Source organism: Oncorhynchus keta, chromosome 13 (genome assembly GCF_023373465.1).
Source record: "Oncorhynchus keta strain PuntledgeMale-10-30-2019 chromosome 13, Oket_V2, whole genome shotgun sequence".
NCBI lineage: Eukaryota > Metazoa > Chordata > Actinopteri > Salmoniformes > Salmonidae > Oncorhynchus > Oncorhynchus keta.
The window spans coordinates 41,853,088-41,876,900 of record NC_068433.1 but is presented as its reverse complement, the minus strand read 5'-3'; the positions used below and the strand labels follow the sequence as shown (position 1 = coordinate 41,876,900).

At 45.1% G+C, this 23,813-nt stretch overlaps 1 protein-coding gene across 14 annotated transcripts in view; it reads left to right on the top strand.

Moving 5' to 3' along the window:
* The first annotated feature begins 9,550 nt into the window (after positions 1 to 9,550).
* The window catches only part of LOC118392359 (pleckstrin homology domain-containing family A member 5-like), a 149,829-nt gene continuing 135,566 nt past the window's right edge, over positions 9,551 to 23,813 (top strand). For 3 of the 14 annotated variants that reach the window (XR_008062865.1, XM_052460172.1, XM_052460169.1), the window contains exons 1-3: positions 9,563 to 9,740; positions 9,852 to 9,928; positions 10,754 to 10,811. Coding sequence is in view for 13 of the 14 variants with exons in the window: in XM_052460172.1 (XP_052316132.1) it covers positions 9,649 to 9,740; positions 9,852 to 9,928; positions 10,754 to 10,811 (227 nt within the window). In the remaining variant the exon portion in view is untranslated. Of the gene's footprint in view, positions 9,741 to 9,851; positions 9,929 to 10,753; positions 10,812 to 23,813 lie in introns of all 14 variants that reach the window. The other 11 variants (XM_052460174.1, XM_052460171.1, XM_052460170.1 and 8 more) reach the window with 6 other exon arrangements.

Sequence of the window (23,813 nt, the reverse complement as noted above, 5' to 3'; positions counted from 1 at the left end):
TGTCTGTGGTGTGTGCGTGCCTGCCTGCCTGACTGTCTGACGCCTTAGTACCTGTGTGTGTGTTTAGAGGTCTCTAAGCAGCACAGAGGAAGGTGAATCTGATGCCCTTCAAGCCCTAAGAGTGCCTCCTCTCCATCACCCCAGCTGCTTAAATCAACGTGTCTCTCCTGAGAGTCATCCCTCACCATGAGGAAGGGGCTTATTTTAACCTTGCCCTCTCTCAGCCGGCATCCCAAATGGCAGCCTACCCCCTTCAGAGTGCACTACTTTTGACCAGGGCGCATAGGGCTCCGGTCAAACATAGTGCACTATATAGGGAATAGGGCGCCATTTGGGACACATCCTCACTCTCCCCTGCTGCTGCCAGCTTCAACATTATGAGATCTCCAGAGGGGGTTCTATCATCTTCCCAAGACATGAGGAAAACAAGAGTATTTATTCAATTACATATCCAGTACTACATGTCTTAGTACTCAATCATTCCCACACCGAGGACAGAGAATTGACATGCTCTGAATATTAGATAGCTGAGCAAAATAAATATCATTCAGACTGTGGAGTGAAGATGAGCCAGAGAGAGGGGGGGCTGGTGGTGGTGGAGAGAGCAGCTTTATTTGGGTTCTTCCTACTTGGTTGCGAGAAATGGGGCAGAGAGAGTTTAAGCAAACAGAGAGGGTAAAGGGAGGAGAGAGAGCGAGAGAATATCCACAGTAGGGGGAGAGAAACGGGGAAACGGGGCCAAGCACAGACACACTATACTCCCTAGCAGAGCAGAGAGAGGGAGAGCAGGGGTTCTGTGAGTCCAGGCAACTGAGCTTCAGACCACAGAAATGCCGCAGGCCTCTGTAGTGAGGCAATATAGACTACCTCCTAAATGGCACCCTATTCCCTATGTATTGCACTACATTTGACCATGTCTCTGGTCAAAAGTAGTGCACTATAAAGGGGATAGAGTTACGGTTCCATTTGGGACACTCTCAGAGAGCTCGACCTTCCATTTTGTCAATATTGAGGCGTCTAAGAAAGAACAAGTAGTGCATCTCTATTGTTTCATCAACATGGTCGCAAAGCTCAGCAGTTCGCAGAGGCAAGACGAGGAAAACTAAATGAAAGAAGCCAACAGAGTAATGAATAGAGCAGAATGTGATGTTCATTTTGAAGGTACAAGATGGTTCATGAATTCTTGTGAGGTGTTTCTTCCACTTTCCTCAAATGATCTGCTGCATAACTGTAGAGTTTCCTCCATCTAAAAACAACGTCATCTCTTTTAAATTTAAATTGGGACCATTTCTCATCTTTGAAGTCTGATACGCTACATGCAGCAACTTGGAAAATCATGGAATTCCATTTTTGAAAAAAGAGAAGAACATGTTATTCAGAAAGTTCCTTTGAGAAGGTAAAGGCAAAGAGGCAAGAGGAAGTGCAAAAACGTCATGTTTTGATATAAATAAATTATAAAGTTGCCCTCTATAGAGGTGGGGATGAGGCAGAAAAAACATCTGAAAGAACTCAGTCCTCTGCTCAGCTTCCTGAGTAAACATCAGAGTTTGTATTCCTCACAGTTTCTCCATGAGAGGTAGTTTAAAGGCAGAAACACTGACAGGCAAAAGGCAGTGAGTGAGAGGAGTTCAAATCCTAAGAGTCTTCCACGCAGCTTCCTGTGTGACCATTAGAGAAATAACTGACTTTATTTGAGAACAATAACAACCTGACCAAGAGGGAGAAATGAAGCAGACAGGGATCCTTGGTATTCCTGGTCTTCTTAAATGTGAACAGGGATCCTTGGTCTTCCTGGTCTTCTTAAACGAGGACAGGGAGCCTTGGTATTCCTGGTCTTCTTAAACGAGGACAGGGAGCCTTGGTATTCCTGGTCTTCTTAAACGTGGACAGGGAGCCTTGGTATTCCTGGTCTTCTTAAACGTGGACAGGGAGCCTTGGTATTCCTGGTCTTATTAAACGTGGACAGGGAGCCTTGGTATTCCTGGTCTTCTTAAACGAGGACAGGGAGCCTTGGTATTCCTGGTCTTCTTAAACGAGGACAGGGAGCCTTGGTATTCCTGGTCTTCTTAAACGAGGACAGGGAGCCTTGGTATTCCTGGTCTTATTAAACGAGGACAGGGAGCCTTGGTATTCCTGGTCTTCTTAAACGAGGACAGGGAGCCTTGGTATTCCTGGTCTTATTAAACGAGGACAGGAAACGTTGGTATTCTGGTCTTATTAAACGAGGACAGGAAACGTTAGTATTCTGGTCTTATTAAACGAGGACAGGAAACGTTGGTATTCTGGTCTTATTAAACGAGGACAGGAAACGTTGGTATTCTGATCTTATTAAACGAGGACAGGAAACGTTGGTATTCTGGTCTTATTAAACGAGGACAGGAAACGTTGGTATTCTGGTCTTATTAAACGAGGACAGGAAACGTTGGTATTCTGATCTTATTAAACGAGGACAGGAAACGTTGGTATTCTGGTCTTATTAAACGAGGACAGGAAACGTTGGTATTCTGGTCTTATTAAACGAGGACAGGAAACGTTGGTATTCTGATCTTATTAAACGAGGAAAGGGAGCCTCCAGTTCTCCGACTCTGATCCAACAATCACATATTGACCTTGATCCCTGGCCATGCTCATGGGGTTTACGGTAACAAAAGCGCTAAATGGTGAGGGTGGGAACTGAAATAGACCAGGCTACTAAGGGAGATACTGTAGAGGCTACGTCCCAAACGGCACTCTAATCCCTACAGTATATAGTGCAATACTCAAAGGGCTCTGGCCAAAAGAAGTGCACTATATAGTGAATAGGGTGCCATTTGGAATGAAGCCTGAGACGAAAAGCTTCACTAGCTTCTTAGGCCAGACTGACACAGAACATAATTATTCTGTATCACTCTGGAAAATAGGTTTTAATATCCTAAATACATGGCCTACGGTATATATGTTTTCTTTAAACAGGCAGACCTATTAGGGAAATAAATAAATAAGAATGTTTTACATATTCTGTAAATAAACACTCTCCAAATGGTAAAAAAAATGTACACAACCCACTGGGCACAGTCGTCAAGTTCAACGTCTATTCCACGTTGGTTTAAATGTAATTTAATTGAAATGATGTGGGAACAAGGATGAGTCAACCAGTGTGTGCCCAGAGGGTAAATAGGCCTAAAAAAAGTATCCAGAGTGCCTGACAAATTCTCTTCTCGACTTGACTCAGACAATTAAGTCATTACCAAACTGTTTGGAATGCAGCGATATGTTTGTGTGTCTGTTCTGTATTAAAGGTCAGACAGGATTGTTGTTAATGTAGTTGGTTAAAGAGTGTCAGAATAATTGTCTCTTTCTCGTTCTCTCTCTCACACACACAGATGCAAAATGTACACACGCGTGCTCACGCACACACACACACACACACACACACACACACACACACACACACACACACACACACACACACACACACACACACACACACACACAGCCTTGTGTAATCACTTGGCTGGAGGCGGCAGAGTATTTTTGAAGCCTATTAGCAACAGGCCATTTCCCTGTGACATTTGTCATGACTTCAGCCGACGTCGGTCCCTCTCCTTGTTCGGGCGGCATTCGGCGGTTGACATCACCGGCCTTCTAGCCATCGCCGATCCACTTTTCATTTTCCATTTGTTTTGTCTTTGTTTTACACACCTGGTTTCAATTCCCCAAATACATGTTCATTATTTAACCCTCATGATTTTTGTGCTTGTTTGTTTGTTGTATTTACGGTCTGTATTGTGGGCTCGGTATATTTGACTTGTATTTGTAAGTCTTGAGTAGATTTATGTGTATTCCTCATCTCTGTTGTCCTGCGCCTGACTCCTCTGCTCCAGCTCACCCAGACCTTTTACAACATCACCATCAATTTAAGGGCAAGCTATGCATTACAGTACTGTATTATTGAAAAGGGCAAAAATAGCACTTTACTACCACTGCAAAAAACATTTACAGTCATCTCTACTAGTTATTTGTTGTAAAGAATCTTAGTTTAATCAGTTTGCATGATCTCTGCTTCGCCCCAGTAGTTCCGTAGGCCTTCAAGGCAGCTTCAGTATAAGAAAGCAGGTGCCAGAGTTAGCACACACACACACACACACACACAAATCTAAAAGTTATTCTAGAGAGTTGTAATTGCTGTGTGATGGACCTACTGCTGTGAACCTGGCCAGTGCATCCTACTCAACAAACATAGACGAAGCCCAGCGGAGAGAGTAAACACATTTAAATAGTAAATAGACCTTCACTATGAAATATTTACGACTACACCATTTCTGTTTATTTCCCTTGGCAGAGTAACATCACCTTGAAGGTTGTAGTCATCAACAGGGTAAATGTTTCTCAATGCAAATGTTGTGTTAGTTGGCAGGGGCTGCCGGCGTTTCAGACGTCTATAGAAGGTTTGTCGTTCTAATCTTCAAACAAAGAGTGGTAAAAGGCTTCCATTTTGCACACACTGGTTGAATCAACATTGTTTCCACGTCATTTCATTGAAATGACGTCGAACCAACGTGGAATAGACGTTAAATTGACGCCTCTGCCCAGTGGGTTAACTCTTACTGTACCTAAAGTGCCTTGATTGTACACAGCATTTAGATCGAACCAAGACTGAGTTAGTTTGATGAACCAAGCTTGTATGATGAATAAAACGGACTGAAACGGATGTCTAGGCTTTAGCTTTGTGGGCTGATGGGGTCTTAAGCCATGACACCATCCACATTCAAAAGCAGTTAGTATTGTAGTTACAAGGGACACTCCTTGCCTTCCATAAAAACTAGAGAGCAGTACGATGTGGCAATCCACCTTTATGACTTCACACCTCTCCAGTCCAACAACAGAGGCTTAATGCCATCTCTCAGTTGACACCCTATTTGCGCCATTTGTGACTTCACGCATATACAGTGTGTTTCCCCTGAGTCTCTGCCTGACTCTGCAGCATAACGTTAACCATGTTATTATTAGTCCAGACCACAGCAGCATCTCTGCATGGACTGCATTTCTGTGTCTCGAACGTATCAACCTTGAACCTGGCTCCTTCTCTCTCTCTCTCTGTCTCCCTCTCTCTCACTCTCTCTCTGTCTCCCTCACCCTCACCCTCTCTCTGTCTCCCTCACCCTCTCTCTCTGTCTCCCTCACCCCCTCTCTCTGTCTCCCTCACCCCCTCTCTCTGTCTCCCTCACCCTCTCGCTCTGTCTTCCTCACCCTCTCGCCCTGTCTCTCTCACCCTCTCTCTCTGTCTCCCTCTCTCTCACTCTCTCTCTCCCTCTCTCTCACTCTCTCTCTGTCTCCCTCTCTCTCACTCTCTCTCTGTCTCCCTCACCCTCTCTCTCTGTCTCCCTCACCCTCTCTCTCTGTCTCCCTCACCCTCTCTCTCCCTCACCCCCTCTCTCTTTCTCCCTCACCCTCTCGCTCTGTCTTCCTCACCCTCTCCCTGTCTCCCTCACCCCCTCTCTCTGTCTCCCTCACCCTCTCTCTCTGTCTCCCTAACCCTCTCTCTCTGTCTCCCTCACCCTCTCTCTCTGTCTCCCTTACCCCCTCTCTCTGTCTCCCTCACCCTCTCTCTCTGTCTCCCTCACCCCCTCTCTCTGTCTCCCTCACCCTCTCGCTCTGTCTTCCTCACCCTCTTGCTCTGTCTCTCTCACCCTCTCTCTCTGTCTCCCTCTCTCTCTGTTTCGGTCTCACTCTCACTCTCTCCCTGATTTCAATGCTAGACAAGCTTGATGATAACAAACTTGGTATTTAGCATACATTGGCATTCTCCCTGCACTCCGGCCTCCAGCGCTTAGTGTTCCCTCGTCTGACCCGTCCGTCTAACTTTCTCCCTGGCATCAGATGTCACAAAGACCTGCCTGCCCTGGGGATGTTGTGGTGGGTGCTGCAGTATAGTACACATGGTGGATGGAGGCAACCTTACATAGAATACAATGTAAAGCAGCAATCTGTTCCATTAAGTTCAAACCACCTTCTTCAACACTGGGCCATCTCCACAACAGACAACCGTCTTTAATAATATAGAAGCATATTCTAAATAACTTCCTTTGCCTTCCTAGGGTGGTTGAATATCCCTCGCACAGACAATGGACCCCCCTGCTGCCTATAAGGAAACCAAATAGGTAGCAGAACCAGTGTGGTGTTGGTTAACTGGTCCTTGTGTTCAGTTTCTTATCTTTAGGTTGGTCTTAGTGAAACACACACACACACACACTGCAAGATCGTTCAAGGGACCCCTAACTGGGTAGGTAGCGAGCCAGCCAGCTCCAGCCACAAACCCACCCTTTAACGCCATGGTCATGTGGAGAGCACTTTAACCGGTGAAGCCCGATGTGTTTTCGAGCTTGTTTTATTCCTTCTGAAAAGTAAAGCTTTTACCCTAGCTGTGGAATTCCCACTGCAATGCACAACACCGTAGTGCCAACCTGCAGCGCAGGTGTCTTGTTTTTGCTGAAATAATCCTTGTCTCCTAAATTGAACACATATAGCGACACAGAGCCCATAGAGAGAGGCTGAGTGGGCCTGACAGAAAGCTCCAGAGGAATATGATATGCTGCAGTCGCTGATCCAGAGAGAGGGGACAGACGTGACATGGAGGTCAGAGACTCTAGATAGGAAGGAGGACATGGTGAAAGAGGAGAGTATGGATGAGAAAAATTATGGGGAGGATTGGGGGGTGGTGTGAGGATAGGAGGTGAGAATTGGGAGAGGGTTGGGGAGATGAAGAGAAAAATTGGGAGAATAAGGTGGAGAGGAGGATGGCAGGGAAAATATAAGGGGCGTGATGGATGACTGGATGGAATAGGAATGGAGTTGTTTGTTTTGATAAAGGGGGTTGAGGCCCTCCTATAGTAACAGTGGGGTACAGATTGGCCCCTAAGCAGGAAGTCTTCTCTGTTTCTAAAGAGGCCATTGGCTTGGTTGGACCCTCTAATGATGACATCAGACGAACTGCTCTGCTCGGCGCTAGGCGACTTCAAAAAGGCGGCAGGGGTCGTAGCTTAGCCGCAGTCTCATCAATAATCATTATGAGCCTAGTTTCCAGCCCCTCACAGTCCCTTTCATGACTGGGGGGAGAGACAGGCCCTCGGGTCGGTGGGAAGTTTGATGGAGACTTTTTCTGCATCCTGAATCACACCCAATTCCCTTTATAGTGCACTTCTTTTGACCAGGGCCCATATGGGAGTATTGTCATTTGGGACGCAGTCCTTGAATAGTTAGTCAGAATGGGTCTGGGAGAAAGGCCATATCTGTTCTCAGACTGATTTTACTTTCGCAAACTGAGACTCAATCAGAAGCAGAGTATCAGACAGAGGCCATGTCCGAATAACCATACTTGAATTCTAAATAGTAGGCTTCTTGGGTAACCGAAAATAAAACATTTTATAGTATGTGAAATGCTGAAAATTCATTCCAGGATGTCATACTCATTTAGGCTTTTCATCTAGTAGAATTCGCTGCACTCTATTGAAGAAGAGAATTGGCTTCTACCTCCCACCTGTGTTTGACAACAACCTGGTAATCAGAATAGGGGATGTGCTCTACAAAAATGTACAAATGGCGGGGAATTTGCGCATTTGATGACATCCTCTCAGTATGGATGAGTAGTATATTGATATTTGTTGCTTACAGCATACCTTTTACAAAACAGTACGTTCTAAATAGTATGTAGCGCGAGTGGTGCACAGTATGCTGTAGTAGGCAAGCCAGATTTCGGACAAGGCTGAACTCAAATCAAACATGTAGTGGCTGTCAGGGTTATTTGATGGGCATTTGACGAAGCCTCCCAGCCTCTGGTCTAAAGCTCCACAGTAAAACTGTCTGAGTCACAGATAGACAGAATATTGTAAACCGTGACCGAATCCAAGACCACAGGCACTCTCTCACATAAGCACGTGTCACACACACACACAAAACCCCTCCCCTACACACACATACACACAGTACAGCCTGTGCTACATTTCCGTCCTAATGACCGTCGACAGAAACCAGAGCAGCGTTTGAAACGTTTTCATCGTGTTTGTTTTGAGGCTCCCTCCCTCACTCACAGCAGCAGTTCCCCATATAGCCCCAGCCCCGCTTGGCTCTGGTGTCTGGTGTAGTCTAACATCTCGCTACCTTTGATATCCAGAGGAGAGGAGACGGTAATCACTAGCAGCACTGCATTCCATCCTCCTGTCCCACTGCCATATCTACACTGGAATGTAAACACTCTGGGAGTTACACGATTTACATATAACTGTAGTTACCAGCTAGTTAAAGTGTTTATTTACATGATTTATCTTTTACGTCACACATTATTAGTCCATGTATTGGATGATTTGCATGTATTATTGTGCAAATCACTGTACTTAAGCAAATATTGCTTTCATTTGATGTGCTAAACAGTAGTCAATTTTTTTTTTAATGAAGTAAGTCACAGTACACTGTATGCTTTTGCACAAGTAAATCAACAGATATGTTTTGACTCCAACCGAGGTCTTATAACAGTCTCCTCTGACACACACACACACACACACACACACACACACACACACACACACACACACACACACACACACACACACACACACACACACACACACACACTAATCTGCTAAACCCCCTTGGACATAAGGATTACTAATTGGGTGGATTTAGTGGTGAGTTCACAAGGCCAGGGAGCCTGAGGGGTGGGAAGACGTTCCCCTTCTCAGACAACATATCCAGGATCAGCTTACCCTCCCCAAATTCTAACCTTAACCATTAGGGAAGTGGAGCAGCAAACTGACCACAGATCAGTATCTAGTGGGTATCCTTTGTTTGACTTTGGCTTGGACAGTGGACATGTATCTGAAGTGCTCTGTTTTCATTTATGTAGTTGTGTTTTGTTGGATAAATCTCATATGCGTGGTGGCGTGGTGTTGACGTCCTGGCTAATCTGTCTGTATTGCGTTTTCACCATCTTTTTTGGCAAGACACACACATGCACCCCCGCCCCCCCCCACACACACACTCACTCATACATACACACACTTGCACTTCTACAATCACATACATGCACCCGTTCACACACACATGCATTTAATCTACTCGGGATCCTCTGCTCTGTCTGACCTATAGGGGGGGGGGGGGTGAAAGGAGGGGGAGGGTTGTTTGGGTGGAAGAAGGATTTATAGACAGCTGAACCATGCAGTGAGGTTCAAGGTTGACCTGGGATGGCATGTGTGATAATACGGACCATCCGCGTAAGCTATAGCACACTTGCGGGATGAGTATTCCATTGGTGAATTCAGTAGCCCTAGGCTACAAGGACATGCTGTACGGATTGATATTACTCAATGCCATATCTAATTGAATTTTACATCATAGCATATAAATATCTGAGGTGGGCTATTTTTCTGAATCATAGGCTTGCTCTAGGCTATGCTTATATAGGCTGGTGTTTGTGCTCCTTAGTATGAACTTACAAACTATCATTTGTTTCAATAAAAGTTTGGAAAACAATGTAAAAACAGGAGGAGGAGACCTCTCTACCATGCAAGCACGCTCCCGCCCCACAGAGGTTCCCCGCGCCCAGTTGCTAAGGTTTTCCCGAGTACGCGCCGACGGCACGGATACGCGCACTCCAGATTCCGTCCTCTGTTAGACATGGCGGCGGATCTAAACCCAGACTGGCTCTCTTGCCTGCCTTCTTCTTGGAGTTATGGGGTTACTCGGGACGGAAGGATATTCTTCTTCAAGTAAATATTCCCAGGATACAGCGCATGGAAGTGTATTGGCTTTGTTTCGACGCGTTTGATAATGTCTGTGTTATTTGCGTGTTCACCTTCTCTCCGTTTCTTACCCAACAGTGAAGAAGCCAAGAGTACGACCTGGCTGCATCCCGTCACCGGAGAGGCCGTCATAACGGGGCACAGAAAAACCCCAGGTAAAAACGGTTCTCGTAGAACTCTTCCATTCGTTACATACCGCAAGAGTCTCGGTTTTAAAGGGGTTCTGAAACCACGGAGAAACGTTGAGCGAAGACTCCCTGCCGCAAGCAACAGCCGTCTCTCTCCTCTGCGCCAGGACCACCAAGTTGAGCCGCCAATTAACGTTAATTTTACCTAGGCATTGCGACAGACTTGTTGAAAGTTCCGTCACGTAGGCATTCACATTTAATAAACGAATAAATTCGTTTTTTACGTTGTTTGCCACTTGCCATGTTGCCGAGACTAAGGCTTAAAGCCCGTAGTCGAAGCAGTGGGTAGTTATTTTGTAACAATTGTAACAGTTGTTGATAACATTATAAAATGAAACATTGATGCGAGACTTGCAACACATGTTTTTATATTGTTGTGAAAATGACGGATGGCGGATAAAGGATGTTATTGTTACCATTCCATATCCACCGCAATAGAGGGAAGAGTTCGTGCGCGGAATGCATAGGTCCTCACACTGTAAAAGCCTGCTTCTTAAGCATAGCCGATCTCACATTTTAATTGGCTCCCATCAATCCAATAAGTTGAATAACGGATACGAATGGAAATGACAATGAGGCTATTCTAACATCCGCACTAGGATATATCATTAATGGATAGCATAGCGGTAGGCTACAAATATTGCCAAAGGGGCTGGCGTGGGAAACTGTTTTCGGTCACGCGTAGATCTCTGCTCCTATCTCAACAGCCGCTTGTGTGTGTTGCGATTTATTTGTCTCGTAGCCTATTCATTACCCCCCTCCTCTCTCTCTTCCCCTCTCTTTCCCGCATAGATTTACCAACGGGATGGGAGGAGGGATATACGTTCGAAGGAGCCCGCTGCTTCATCAAGTGAGTTCGATTTTCAAAGCCACCGCGCTTTATGGGAAACACTTGATATTTGTCTTCTCGTACTGGCAGGCAGCTTTGTTTGACGGCAGTTGAGATTTTCCCATTTTCTCCCTCTGCCCTTCTGGAGTATTCAGGAAATATCTCCTCCACATTCCCTCCTTATGCACACACACACACACACACAGAGAGAGAGTTCGAGGTCTAGTTTTTCCTCAGAACAAGTCATTACTGTATGTGATGGAGTTTGACAAGCCAGTGTGAATCTGGGCTGAACAGGCTTTACTTGTTGTGGTCTTTTTCCTTCGGGACACGACGCTGCTAGACCCTGTGTAAGTACATGTGTGTGTGCTCGCACCCGAGACAGCGCGTTATTAAAAATTGGCTTGAGTTTGTTGAACATTCACATTTGGGTTGACAAGTCAGTGTTTGAGGAAACACATGTATATGATGTCTTAAGCCCTCCAGTGCTATTCAGTTGGCTTTGCTTCACCGCTCTCTCTTCTCTGGTTCTCTGCTATGGCCATTTGGAGAGTAGCAACTGACACATACAGTGAGTTAATAGCGTGTGTTATAAATAGGTCCACTAACAGGAGTGTGTTTTGTATCTCAAGGCATACACACTGTATCGCTGCGCTGTGAATTAGTGGGTGTTTATTTTGTGTCACTGTCAGTGATTTCTCTCCTTCTTCCCCTGGATTATTACTATGGCACACTGCTGATGGCACACTGCTGATGGCACACTGCTGATGGCACGGACTCAAGTTGGGACCGTAGGCTGAAGGAATGCAATTGGCTGAATCACTGTCACACTTCTAGATGGGGATATCTTTCTGAAACACAAAGAGCAGCATTTTGGACTGAGAACAATTAGGCCTATTTTGTCCAGTTTATGTTTTGGACAGCATTGCGTTGGCAGTGCATGGTGCGCTGTTTTGCAGTTTGCACTGCGCATGATTTAAAAAAAAATCTTCTCAAATTCCTTGCCGGTCAGCCCATGTATTGGTCCATTATGCGGGCCTTATGCCCTCCAAGTCCCCTATGCTCTCCTACATCTCAAAAGGAACTTAATGCCCTTTTGATAGTCCAATGCTAAGCCAAGAAGAGGGGTTCGAGAGATTGGACACAGAGATTTATGTCCCTCGCTTTCTCTCTGGTGTTGAAGTGGTCCCATGGGACCCAGACAGTGGGCTGCTGGAGTGAGTGTGTGTGTCACGACCCAGCCGGTGTCCTCGTGACTCCCGTTAATACACAGGGATTCTCCTCTCTGTTCCCCTTTGTCCAAGTGTACCTGGAGACAGAACCAATCCAAGTGTTAGATGTTTCCTTCTCTGTTTCAGTAAACACTCCCAAGAGTCAATACCCTGCCTAGTGCACACTCCCTGAAGTACACTAGTTCACAGGCAGCTAGTGTAGCGTAACCCAGTTTGCGCTCTAAGCCCTTTGACTCAGACTCTGAACGCATGACCGAGCTAAACCCACTGGAGACTATGGAAGTGCCTCCCTCACTCCTCCCACCAGACAAAAACACAGTCATTCAGGGTCCTCTACCTCCCACTAAGAGAAATGTACTTTCTCTGGTAATAAAAAAAAAAACGTCCCCATTTCTTTCGGTATCCAACCTGGCTGGCCATGACATAACATATAAGACGTCAGTATAACGTTGCTTCAACTAGCTAATATTGCCCACTGGGATGTTGCTGCTGTGGTTGAGACCTTTAATGATCCGCCTAATGTGTCTGACCTCAGTGTGTCACGCTGGGCTTCTACAGTATTACCTCCGCAGCAGGTGGAAGGCTGCCAGAGATGAGGAATGATACAGTGCATGTATTATTCCTGGGCTGTGAGGAGTTGTGGAGGGGCTCTCTAAAGGACACACACACACACACACTTACTTTACAGATCCCATTCATTAACGGCCAGGGTTGCTTTCACCCAGCATCTTTAATTCACTTATCCCTCTCTCCCTTTAGCCTTCAGATATCTCTTCACTTGCGCACGCAGTAGGCCTGCATCCCAAATGGCCCTGATTTCCTATGTAGCACAGTACTTGTGACCAGGGCCCATAGGTCTCTGGTCAAAAGTAGTGCACTATATAGGGAAAAGGGTGCCATTTGGGACCTGCTGGACGGGCAGATGTATACACTTAGAATAAAGGAAGAATGCCTACACACAGCAAATGCAGCTCCCAAGTGATTTGATATACCACGAACCACAATAGAGAACGTTTCACCTAGCTGCAATAGCCTTCATAAGGGTGTTTTGGATGTGAGTATTACTCACACACTGGGTGATGCGGTCCAAATGACACCCTATTCCCTATGGGCCGTGGTCAAAAGTAGTGCACTCTATAGGGAACAGGTTGCCATTTGGGATGCAACCCAGGAGTGGCAGAGAAAGCTGGATGAGGAGCCATGTTTAAGACCTGCAGTGTGGCTTCATTTCACTCTCCCTCCCCTGCTTCCCACGCTGGTTTCTTGAAGTGAGAGGAGGGGGAAGGAGGAATGAATGTGAATTGGGAAATGGTTGGAGGATATGACCTGTAACTCACACTTGTGTGTAGGAGTGTAGGTGGGTAGGCAAAGAGAGCTAGTCAGACCGCCTTGGTAGACAGAGCTCTCCTGGCTTAGTTTGGCAGCTGGGGGAGTACTTAGGGAATACCACAAAATAAACAGTTAGAGAAACATGGCCTGCTCCCCTTCTCCTCCACGCCCACTGGTGAATATTACTCTCCCATTGGAGGAGAATGAGAGGTGGAGGCTCTAGGCCCGGCTCAGATCAGGTTTTGGGGCTTATGCCTGTGTGTGTGGAGCCTACAGGCGAGGCCACAAAGCAGCATTAAGGAGAAGTGACATAGCTAGTGGTCTCAGCTTTACTGCAGCACTCGCCATGGTGGAATCCTCAATGGGCTGCGTTTAAATGAAACAAGCTGTGTTGTGAATCTAGATGCACTCTAAGGGATGGAGTTTCAGTTTGAGAATGGTGCTGCAAAGGAATAATGGCGAGAAAGGTTCCTGTGTGTCAGGCTGAAAAGAGCGATCAGATGGAGTTGAGTGGAGCGAGAGATGTAGAACGAGAGAGTGAGAACAAGAGGGTATCAAAAAAAGAGACCTGATCAGATGGAGAGGGAGACCTAGATGGCTAGAGAGAGGTGTGTGTATGAGAGAGTGATCTTTTTGAATAGAATAAGCCGTCAGGAGGAGACGCAGGTCTTGCAGGTGTTTCCACCAGGATACAAGAGCCACTCAACTTTTCCTGGACATCTGTCAGCAGTGTGTGCACGTTTTGTGTCCACACACATTTCCACCTCTGGGATCATGTGAGCTATGATTGAACAGTTGGGACAGATCTATAAGTGGGTCGCTGGCTGGGTGGAGCTGCTACACAGATGAAAAGCTTCCTGTCTCGTTCGCTCACTCTTGCCCTAGCTCGCTCTCAACAGCGGGAGACGGGAGTAAGAATGGCCTGTAACATTTCTGTTGCTGATTGTTTTGACACTAGCATGTGATGACAGGCCCTCATCAAAGCTGTTGTATGATTCACTAGAGACACTAAACTCTTGTGGCTTTTCAGCAACTCTGTCCTATTGCTCATCAACTCCTCCCTAAACACAACACGTCTCTGGTTCCACGCCACAAGCCTCTCACAAGCCTCATTTTCTGCTTACAATAAGCTGCGAAAAGGCTGTTTAGTCAATCAATCTTATTTTGTAAAGCTATTTTTTTTTTTACATTGGCAGTTGTCACCAAGTGCTTATACAGATACCCAGCCTAAAGCCCCAAAGAACAAGCAATGCAGATCTAGAAGCCGACTGTACAGTGCATCCCAAACGGCATCCTGTTCCCTATATGGTGTACTACATTTTGACCAGGGCTCATCAAAAGTAGTGTACTACATATAGGGAGTGGGATGCCGTTTGGGAGGCAGACTTTGTGTTTGGCTGTGCTGCAACTAGGGTTGCAAAGGGTCGGAAACCTTCCGGAAATTTTCCATGGGATGTTAAGCCCGGGAATTTGGGACATTTTGCTTAAGTTCATCAAAATAGTTGGCTAATAACGGTGAACTTTTTTTTTGTGGGATACAAATAAGGCAATTCTAGGTCTTGTGGCATATTTTGGGTAAACTATCCCTAATTCAATGGAATTGCAACCCTCTGCATGCACAGTGCATTCTTCCATCACATGTACAGCTGATTCTCAAGATCTTTCACATTACTGAGATGATATTGAGCCCACATTACTACACTGTCTGAGCCAAGGACTACATGCTTTCTGCTAAGTTTTGATTACAGTACTGGGTGGGCTGAATATAATTTACCTGACATACATGATTTTTTGTTTACTAGTAAATAGTAGCCTACAGCCAACCCCGTGTGGGTTTTAGCTTGCTTAAGCCTGCTTACTGAGGAGTGTTAATTCACCTGTTTTCATGTTTTATTTTAAATAATTTATCTTACAAAAGAGTTGTTTAATCTAACTGCTTAACTATTTATCTGTACATGGAATTGTTTTTTCCGTTGTATATATTTTTTCCTCTTCTAATCTTTACAGGAAAATGCCACTTTATGTGTGGAGACAATGTAGAAAAAGCTGTGTACATTTGCAAATACTCTGCCAAATCATATGTGAAGAATGCAACAAAGATGCAGAATCATCTGTCCAAGTGCATAAAGTTCTCTCAGCGCTCACAACAAGCAACCTCTGACCAAAGTCCCTCTACTTCTATTCGAGGTGAAAATGATGAATCGGACACCTTAACAATAGCAACAGCTTTTGACTCAATGGAGGAATGCAGTCAGAGAAATGCTGATGAATGTCTTGCTCGAGCTGTGTATGCAACTGGTTCACCTCTGATGCTCACAGGCAATGTGTATTGGAAGAGATTTCTGAATGTTCTTTGCCCAGCATACACCCCTCCAACCAGACATGCTTGATCTACTAATTTGCTGCATGCAGAGTTCAAGTGAAGGTCAAGCAAATCATAGAGAAAGCAGACTGTATTGCAATCATCTCTGATGGGTGGTCGAATGTTTGTGGGCAAGGAAGAATTAACTACATCTCCACCCCTCAACCAGTATTCTACAAGAGCACAGACACAAGGGACAACAAACACACCGGTCTCTACATTGCAGATGAGCTGAATACAGTCATCAATGACCTTGGACCACAGAAGGTATTTGCACTGGTGATAGACAATGCTGTGAACATGAAGGCTGCTTGGTCTAAAGTGGAGTCCTACCTTCGCATTGAATCTGCTCCTCAAGGACATCATTGAACTGAAAACAAGGGGTACACTACTACAAGAGAGCCAAGGAAATGGTGAGGTCATTAAGTTATAGCAGCAATCTACCTCACCAAGCAAAGTGAGAAGAGTAAGAGCACCACATTGAAGCTGCCTAGCAACACCCACTGGGGTGGTGTTGTCATGTTTGACAGTCTCCTGAAGGGGAAGGAGTCTCTCCAAGAAATGGCCATATCACAGTCTGCCGATATGGACAGCCCCATCAAGAGGATACTCCTGGATGATGTATTTTGGGAGAGAGTGGTAAGCAGCCTGAAACTCCTGAAACCTATAGCAGTAGCCATTGCACAGATTGAGGGAGACGATGCCATACCGTCTGATGTTCATACTCTGCTTGCAGATGTAAGAGAAGAAATCCGTACTGCCCTGCCCACTTCACTGTTGCTCCAAGCAGAGGAAACTGCAGTTCTGAAATACATCAAAACGTGAAGACTTCTGCCTGAAGCCCATACACGCAGCAGCATACATGTTGGACCCCAAGTATGCTGGCAAGGGCATCCTGTCTGGTGCAGAGATCAGCAAGGCTTGTGGTGTCATCACTACCGTGTCCCGCCACCTTGGCCTGGATGAGGGCAAGGTTCTTGGCAGTCTGGCGAAGTACAATTCCAAGCAATGGCTTTGGGACGGAGATGCAATATGGCAGTCGTGTCAACATATCTCATCAGCCACCTGGTGGAAGGGACTTTGTGGATCTGAGGCTCTTTCCCCTGTTGCCTCCATCATCCTCCAAATCCCTCCAACATCAGCCGCCTCAGTGCAACAGGTCCTTGTTTGGGAACACACACACCAAAGCACGCAACAGGCTGACTAATACAAGGGTTGAAAAATTGGTGGCCATCTGGGCATATTTGAGGCTTTTTGAGCCTGACAACAAGTCATCCTCAACAAGGTTAGAAAGTGATAGTGAAGATGAACATCAGACTCTGAGGCCTCAAGAGGTGGACATTGAGGAGGTCCAGGGAGAAGACATGGAAGCCTGAGTGGAAGACATCCAATGCTTTAGTTTCCAGACTATCATTTTATGTATGTATGTATGTATGTATGTTGAAAATGTTGGCGATCATTCAAGGAATTTTCTTTTGTTGTTCAGTGAAATCATCCCATGTGAAGAGTCGGCTCATTTAATTAAAGTAAAATTTGTAACTCATTTTTAAAAATGTATTTCTATTGGAAGGATTACCTACTTAACATAATGTAAAAGGTTTATGTTTGCCTCCATATGATATGGTAAATATATCCAACGCAAAAAACATTACATTTAAATGGTATTAATATTAATTTGCATATATTCCCATTAATTCCCATATATTCCCGTTAATTCCCACTGAAAGTTTCCACCTCTGAATATTCTCCAAAATGTGCAACTCCAGCTGCAGAGAGTCCTTACTGAGTCATTTTCAGCCCTGGGTACCATTGCACTGCATACCCTAATCTGTGGGTGTTCAATCCCTGGGCCTTTTATTTTTATTCTTAATGGAAATCTCATTACACTTTATTATACACATACCATGAATACACAATTCCAATATACTAATACAGACCTCAATACACACATTTACTTGTAGCAGGACATGGATACATCTTACAAGCAGAGGGAGCGGTGTGCTCTGCCCCCAGGCCCGATGCAGAAACGCAGGCAGGACCACTTGATTCATGCCTGGCGCTAAAAGAGGAGAATGTAATGGACAACATTTAAGCCAATCACTCTCAGGTCAACGCTCGTCTGGCTGGCAAATCATTAAGTGTTGGATTCAGGGTCACTTGTCTGGGTGCAACTCAGAGTGGTGAATGTACTGCTAGTTAATTCTACAGCAATTGCTAGATTAATGGATGAGGATACGCCTTGTTTTGGATGGCCCAATAGAGGGAGAGGGCATTGGTCGCAGTCGTGATTAATCAGACTATGTTAATCAGTAGTGTGTGTGTGAAGTGTGCACGTACCAAGGCTGTTGAAGATGTGAGGGGCTCCCCTGGTATGCCACTGTACTTCTGCGTACAGCTGTTTCGAGAGGGAGAGAGCGAGAGGGAGGAAGTTTGCAACAGCGGGTAGGAGGAGGGTGAGAGTGAGAGCTTGAGGCCCTGACTGTCTCTCCACAGGCAGTAACTTTATTAAGTTAAAGCCTTTCCTCACTGCTCTGTTCTTTCCTCTGCAATGCTCTGTAGAATGTCCTTCCCTGCTGTGTCTGTCAATAGCAGGCGTAATGGTGTGTGCGTGCTCGCCTACCTGCGTGGGTGTGGTTGCATACTTTGCTCAATACTTTAGTCTGTTCATTGACGTGTCCCTTCTGCACTGTCCCCACTGCTCTTGTAATGTCCTGAGTACTGCTGTCCGTGAGGACACTGAGGTTGTGTTGACACAGGCAGCCCAATTCAGCTTTTCTTTCCACTAATTGGTCTTTTGACCAGTCACATCACATCTTTTCACATCAGATTTTTTTCCAGAGCTGATCTGATTGGTCAAAATACCAATTAGTGAAAAAAAGATCCGAATTGGGCTGCCTGTGTAAATGCTGCCAAAGTCTTGTTTACTTACCAGTGATCAGACTGGGAGCGATGTGAGCCAGTTGCCAGATACATGTTTACACTCCCGTACTCAGAGGAGGATTGGCCTCAGGAACTCTGGTTTAGGATAACCTAGCCAGGCTAGGATCTGGACAACTTCTCTGACCATGTGGATAACAAATACACTATGCTGTTGCTAGTGCTAATAGTGTTAATAAAAGCATAACATTTGGAAAGCATGCGAGCCTGTCCCTTCGACTTATTGGAAATGTAAAACGTTTAGCTGGATTCTAAAACACTGTTTTACAGAATATAGCTCTGTGTTCTTTAAGAAGGGAATGATGTCCCCTAATACGCGTTGATCCACTCCACCATCATTCTCCCTCTCTCGCTGTGACGACAGACACGTTAGTTTCTGAGGAGCGATGATAAGAAAGCACTTGGGTACCTTGGATCTCTCATCTACACAAAAATGAACAAGGTAAGCTGCTCCTGAACAAATACCAGATAATGTTTGAATCGTTAGTTGTTGCGGAGAACCAGGTCTTACCGACCTGTTCGTTCAACTGCGTTCATTGATCCTCCATGATCACACGACGCTGCTGTCTTAATCATGTGTTTCAGTAGAGGGGCTGATGTTTGATCTGTTTAAAGGTCCCATGACTACAGACGAGGAGGTGAACTGAAGGTGAACACTTTGCTGTTGGAGTGTTTTGATGCTGTTTGTTTCATCATGTTATCTCAGGATGAAGTCTCTGCTATTTGACTTTTTAAACCTTTTTAATGTGGGCCTTGTTGTGTCATCTCATTTATTTCTGTGGCACACCGCAGGTAGAGCGCTGCGTTGGATTGTCTGGTGTTACTGCAGAGAGGAGCAGACCGTTATTTTACCTCTCTGCTCAGTCTGCAGCATTGGGAGGATGGAACACAGCTCAAAACACTTGCTAATGGCCTCACTGCACCAAAAGCAACACGGGATCGGATCGTTAGCCCAATTTATCATCCAACTCTAGTCCTTGTCAATACAGATATTCTCTGGTGTAAGTGCCTAACTGAAAAACAGAACGAATCCAAATTCCCACTTGTGCTTCTATTAGATTAGGAGGGGCTTCAAAGGAGGATTCTGGAGGAATGGTGGAGACCTGACCTTGTGTAGCGTCTCATGGGAACCTCTGTGTGGCTGTAGGGCAGCTTTTCTCCCACTCAGGAGGACAAACGCTAACACTCTCACACAAAAACATAAGGCCTTTGGGATCAGGCCAATATTATAGAATTGGGTCATAATAATGGTGCCATTATATGGTGCTTGTTATTATGATATATCATTATTAGTGATGCACCGATATGACATTTGGCCGATACCAATATTTTCCTTGCCAAAAAAAAACTTTACCGATAACTGATATTTAAAATGTTTGTGGCCTTTTAAGCATTCTAGTACATGTAAATAGTTAACACACATACACATGGATGCAGCAGTCTAAGGCATTGCATCTCAGTGCAAGAGGCGGCACTGCAGTCCCTGGTTCGAATCCAGTCTGTATCATATCCGTCCATGATTGGGAGTCCCATAGGGCGGCGCACAATTGGCCCAGTGTCGTCCGGCTGGGGTAGGCCGTCATTGTGAATAAGAATTTGTTCTTAACTAGTTAAATAAAGGTTACACACACACACACACACCACACTGGCCAAAAAGTTATTTAGTTGGCAGTTACGCATGTCCCCATTACCAGTAAAACATAATGAAAACCTATTTCTTTCACTTACTTGCTGTGCTGTTTCGTTGTTAATTTGTTCAGTTGTTTCATTCTCAACCAGGATTTCTCATACTATGGAACGCCGCGAGGGTCTTTTGTGTGTCAAAAAAAGATACACTCGTGTCAAATAACAGTAAATAAGCTTGTTGACCAATCAGGACCTGAATATGACTGCACATCATATAATTTAATGCGTTGATAAATATTTTACGTAGTTATTACACGTATTTCATATATCACAGCGATTCATCGATACCTATGCTGTGATGCTGGTAAAGTTGTCTCATGCACCTATAGTGCTGGTCATTAAAAAAAAAAAAGCTAGGGAGCTCATTCTCCAAAAACATAGCAAAATAACATCTTTTTCAGTAGCTTTATAGTTAGCTAGCTAACAATATAGCTAGGGGTCATCTAAAATAACACTCATTTATAAGACAGTTATTTGATTAATGGTGGTCGGACCCATCTAAACTCTAAATAAACGTCCCTTTTTCAGGACCCTGCCTTTCAAATATAATTAGTGTAAATCCAAATAACTTCACAGATCTTCATTGTAAAAGGGTTTAAACACTTTCTCACGCTTGTTCAATGAACCATAAACTATTAATTAACATGCACCTGTGGAACTGTCATTAAGACGAACAGCTTACAGAGGGCAGGCAATTAAAGTCAGTTATGAAAACTTAGGACACTAAAGAGGCCTTTCGACTGACTCTAAAAACACCAAAAGAAAGATGCCCAGGGTCCCTGCTCATCTGCGTGAACGTGCCTTAGGCATGCTGCAAGGAGGCATAAGGACTGCAGATGTGGCCAGGGCAATACATTGCAATGTCCGTATTGTGAGACGCCTAAGACAGCGCTACAGATAGACAGGACAGACAGCTGATTGTCCTCGCTGTGGCAGACCATGTGTAACATCACCTGCACAGAATTGGTACATCCGAACATCACACCTGTGGGACAGGTACAGGATGGCAACAACAACTACCCGAGTTACACCAGGAACGCACAATCCCTCCATCAGTGCTCAGACTGTCCGCAATAGGCTGAGAGAGGCTGGACTGAGGGCTTGTAGGCCTGTTGTAAGGCAGGTCCTCACCAGACATCACCGGTAACAACGTCACCTATGGGCACAAACCCACCGTCGCTGGGACTGGCATAAAACGGGACTGGCATAAAGTGCTCTTCACTGAAAAGTTGCGGTTTTGTCTCACCAGGGGTGATGGTTGGGTTTGCGTTCATCGCCGAAGGAATGAGCGTTACACCGAGGCCTGTACTCTGGAGCAGGATCGATTTGGAGGTGGAGGGTTTGTCATGGTATGGGGTGGTGTGTCACAGCGTCATCGAACTGAGCTTGTCATTGCAGGTAATCTCAATGCTGTGCATTACATCCTCCTCCCTCATGTGGTACCCTTCCTGCAAGCTCATCCTGACATGACCCTCCAGCTTGACAATGCCACCAGACATACTGCTCGTTCTGTCCATCATTTCCTGCAAGACAGGAATGCCAGTGTTCTGCCATGGCCAGCGAAGAGCCCGAATCTCAATCCCATTGAGCACGTCTGGGACCTGTTGGAATGGAGGGTGAGGGCTAGGGCCATTCCTCCCAGAAATGTCTGGGAAGTTGCAGGTGCCTTGGTGGAAGAGTGTGGTAACATCTCACAGCAAGCCCTGGCAAGCTGCGTAAACTCTTCACAGTTGTGTTGGTGTCATAGAGTAGACTGATACCCCATTTCATTGCTTCACATTCCAAACTTGTTTAACATTATCTACTCTAAATATGGCATGATTCCATCAATTGTAACCTTCTGCATCACTTTCAAAGAAGTACTTTTTATTTTGAAGGCAAACTGCAAATTTCACCGAATCATTATTGTGTCTAGCTTCACAACACATAACCCGGTCTGGACAAGCCTCACTAGCCAGTTTAAGCTGCATGTTTAAGTAGCTGGCTAGCTATTTATTTTCATGAACTGAAGTTCAATTTCAATAGGCGAACAAGTGGCTACCTAGATAATACTTACTCACAAGGATTCCTAAATCATTGCTCAGAAAAATGAAAATGACTGCAGTTTCTACTGGTCATTGTTTTCAGGCTGGTTGAATTGGTGCTAGCTAGGTACCAAGCTAAAGCCAGCTACCCCAGAAGTCGCGGTCGAACAAATAATGCTTTATTACCAACGCGGCATTGTAAACACATCGTTCGTGCCCGGTGTTTGCTTGTTTGCAGACTTTTTTTGTGCAGCTTTCACAGTGCTACTGATAGTAGTGGTGGCACTTGGCTTGCATGTGCAAATTCAGAACACACAACATTCTATAATAGAACTGTGTTGTTTGATGTGTCAAATTAAAAGCTTTATTTAACACGTCTTATTGTCAAATGGTGTTATTTGACGTGTATCCTTTTTGACACTCAAAGACCCAAACTGCGTTCCATTGTATGGAGTCTCGCTGAGATTTTCTTACTCTTCACTGCTCTACTTGTTGACTGCTCAATCCACACTGCAGACATTGTGGGCTAGGTTAGGTTCTACACATCTGCATTAAACTAGACATCGGGCCGATACCGCTGTTGGCATTTTTAGCTAATATCGTCCGATCCCGATATGTTCAACGATTTATATTGTGCATCCCTAATCATTATAATAGTGTAATGCGTGATAATATAGGTTATAGATTTGCCTAGAAAATCTTTTGAGATGACAAGCAGCAGAAGTGGAAGCATACCTGTCACAGACCTATTATTTGACCATGCTGGTCATTTTTGAACATTTGAACATCTTGGCCATGTTCTGTTATAATCTCCACCCGGCACAGCCAGAAGAGGACCGGCCACCCCTCATAGCCTGGTTCCTCTCTAGGTTTCTTCCTAGGTTTTGGCCTTTCTTTGGAGTTTTTCCTAGCCAATGTGCTTCAACACCTGCATTGCTTGCTATTTGGGGTTTTAGGCTGGGTTTCTGTACAGCATTTTGAGATATCAGCTGATGTACAAAGGGCTATATAAATACATTTGATTTGATTTTGATTTGATAATATCTCATGGGAGTGACAGGATAATGGAGAGTTATATTCACTAGTTTTCATGGACATTATGTCCTCTGGTTCTTTCCATTAGATCAACTCTGACAGCCTGTTTGGGTTAGACTGGTTCTAGGAGGCAGATGTTGACCCACTCAGCAGACTCACTGTGGCTGAAGAGCCAGTTGGTTGAAGGGGTATTCAAATCCTACCCTACGAGGGCCGGACTACTGCTGGTTTTGTTTTCTACCTGATAATGAATCGCACCCACCTGTTGTCCCAGGTCAAAATCTGTCCCTGGTTAGAGGGGGAAAATGCATTGGAACTGGCTTTGAGGTCCATATTTGAGTGACAGCCTATGTTGGTAATGCTCTGAAGGTCTAGTTGATTGTAGGAGTAGGCCTAGATCTCTGTATTGGGCAGTCAG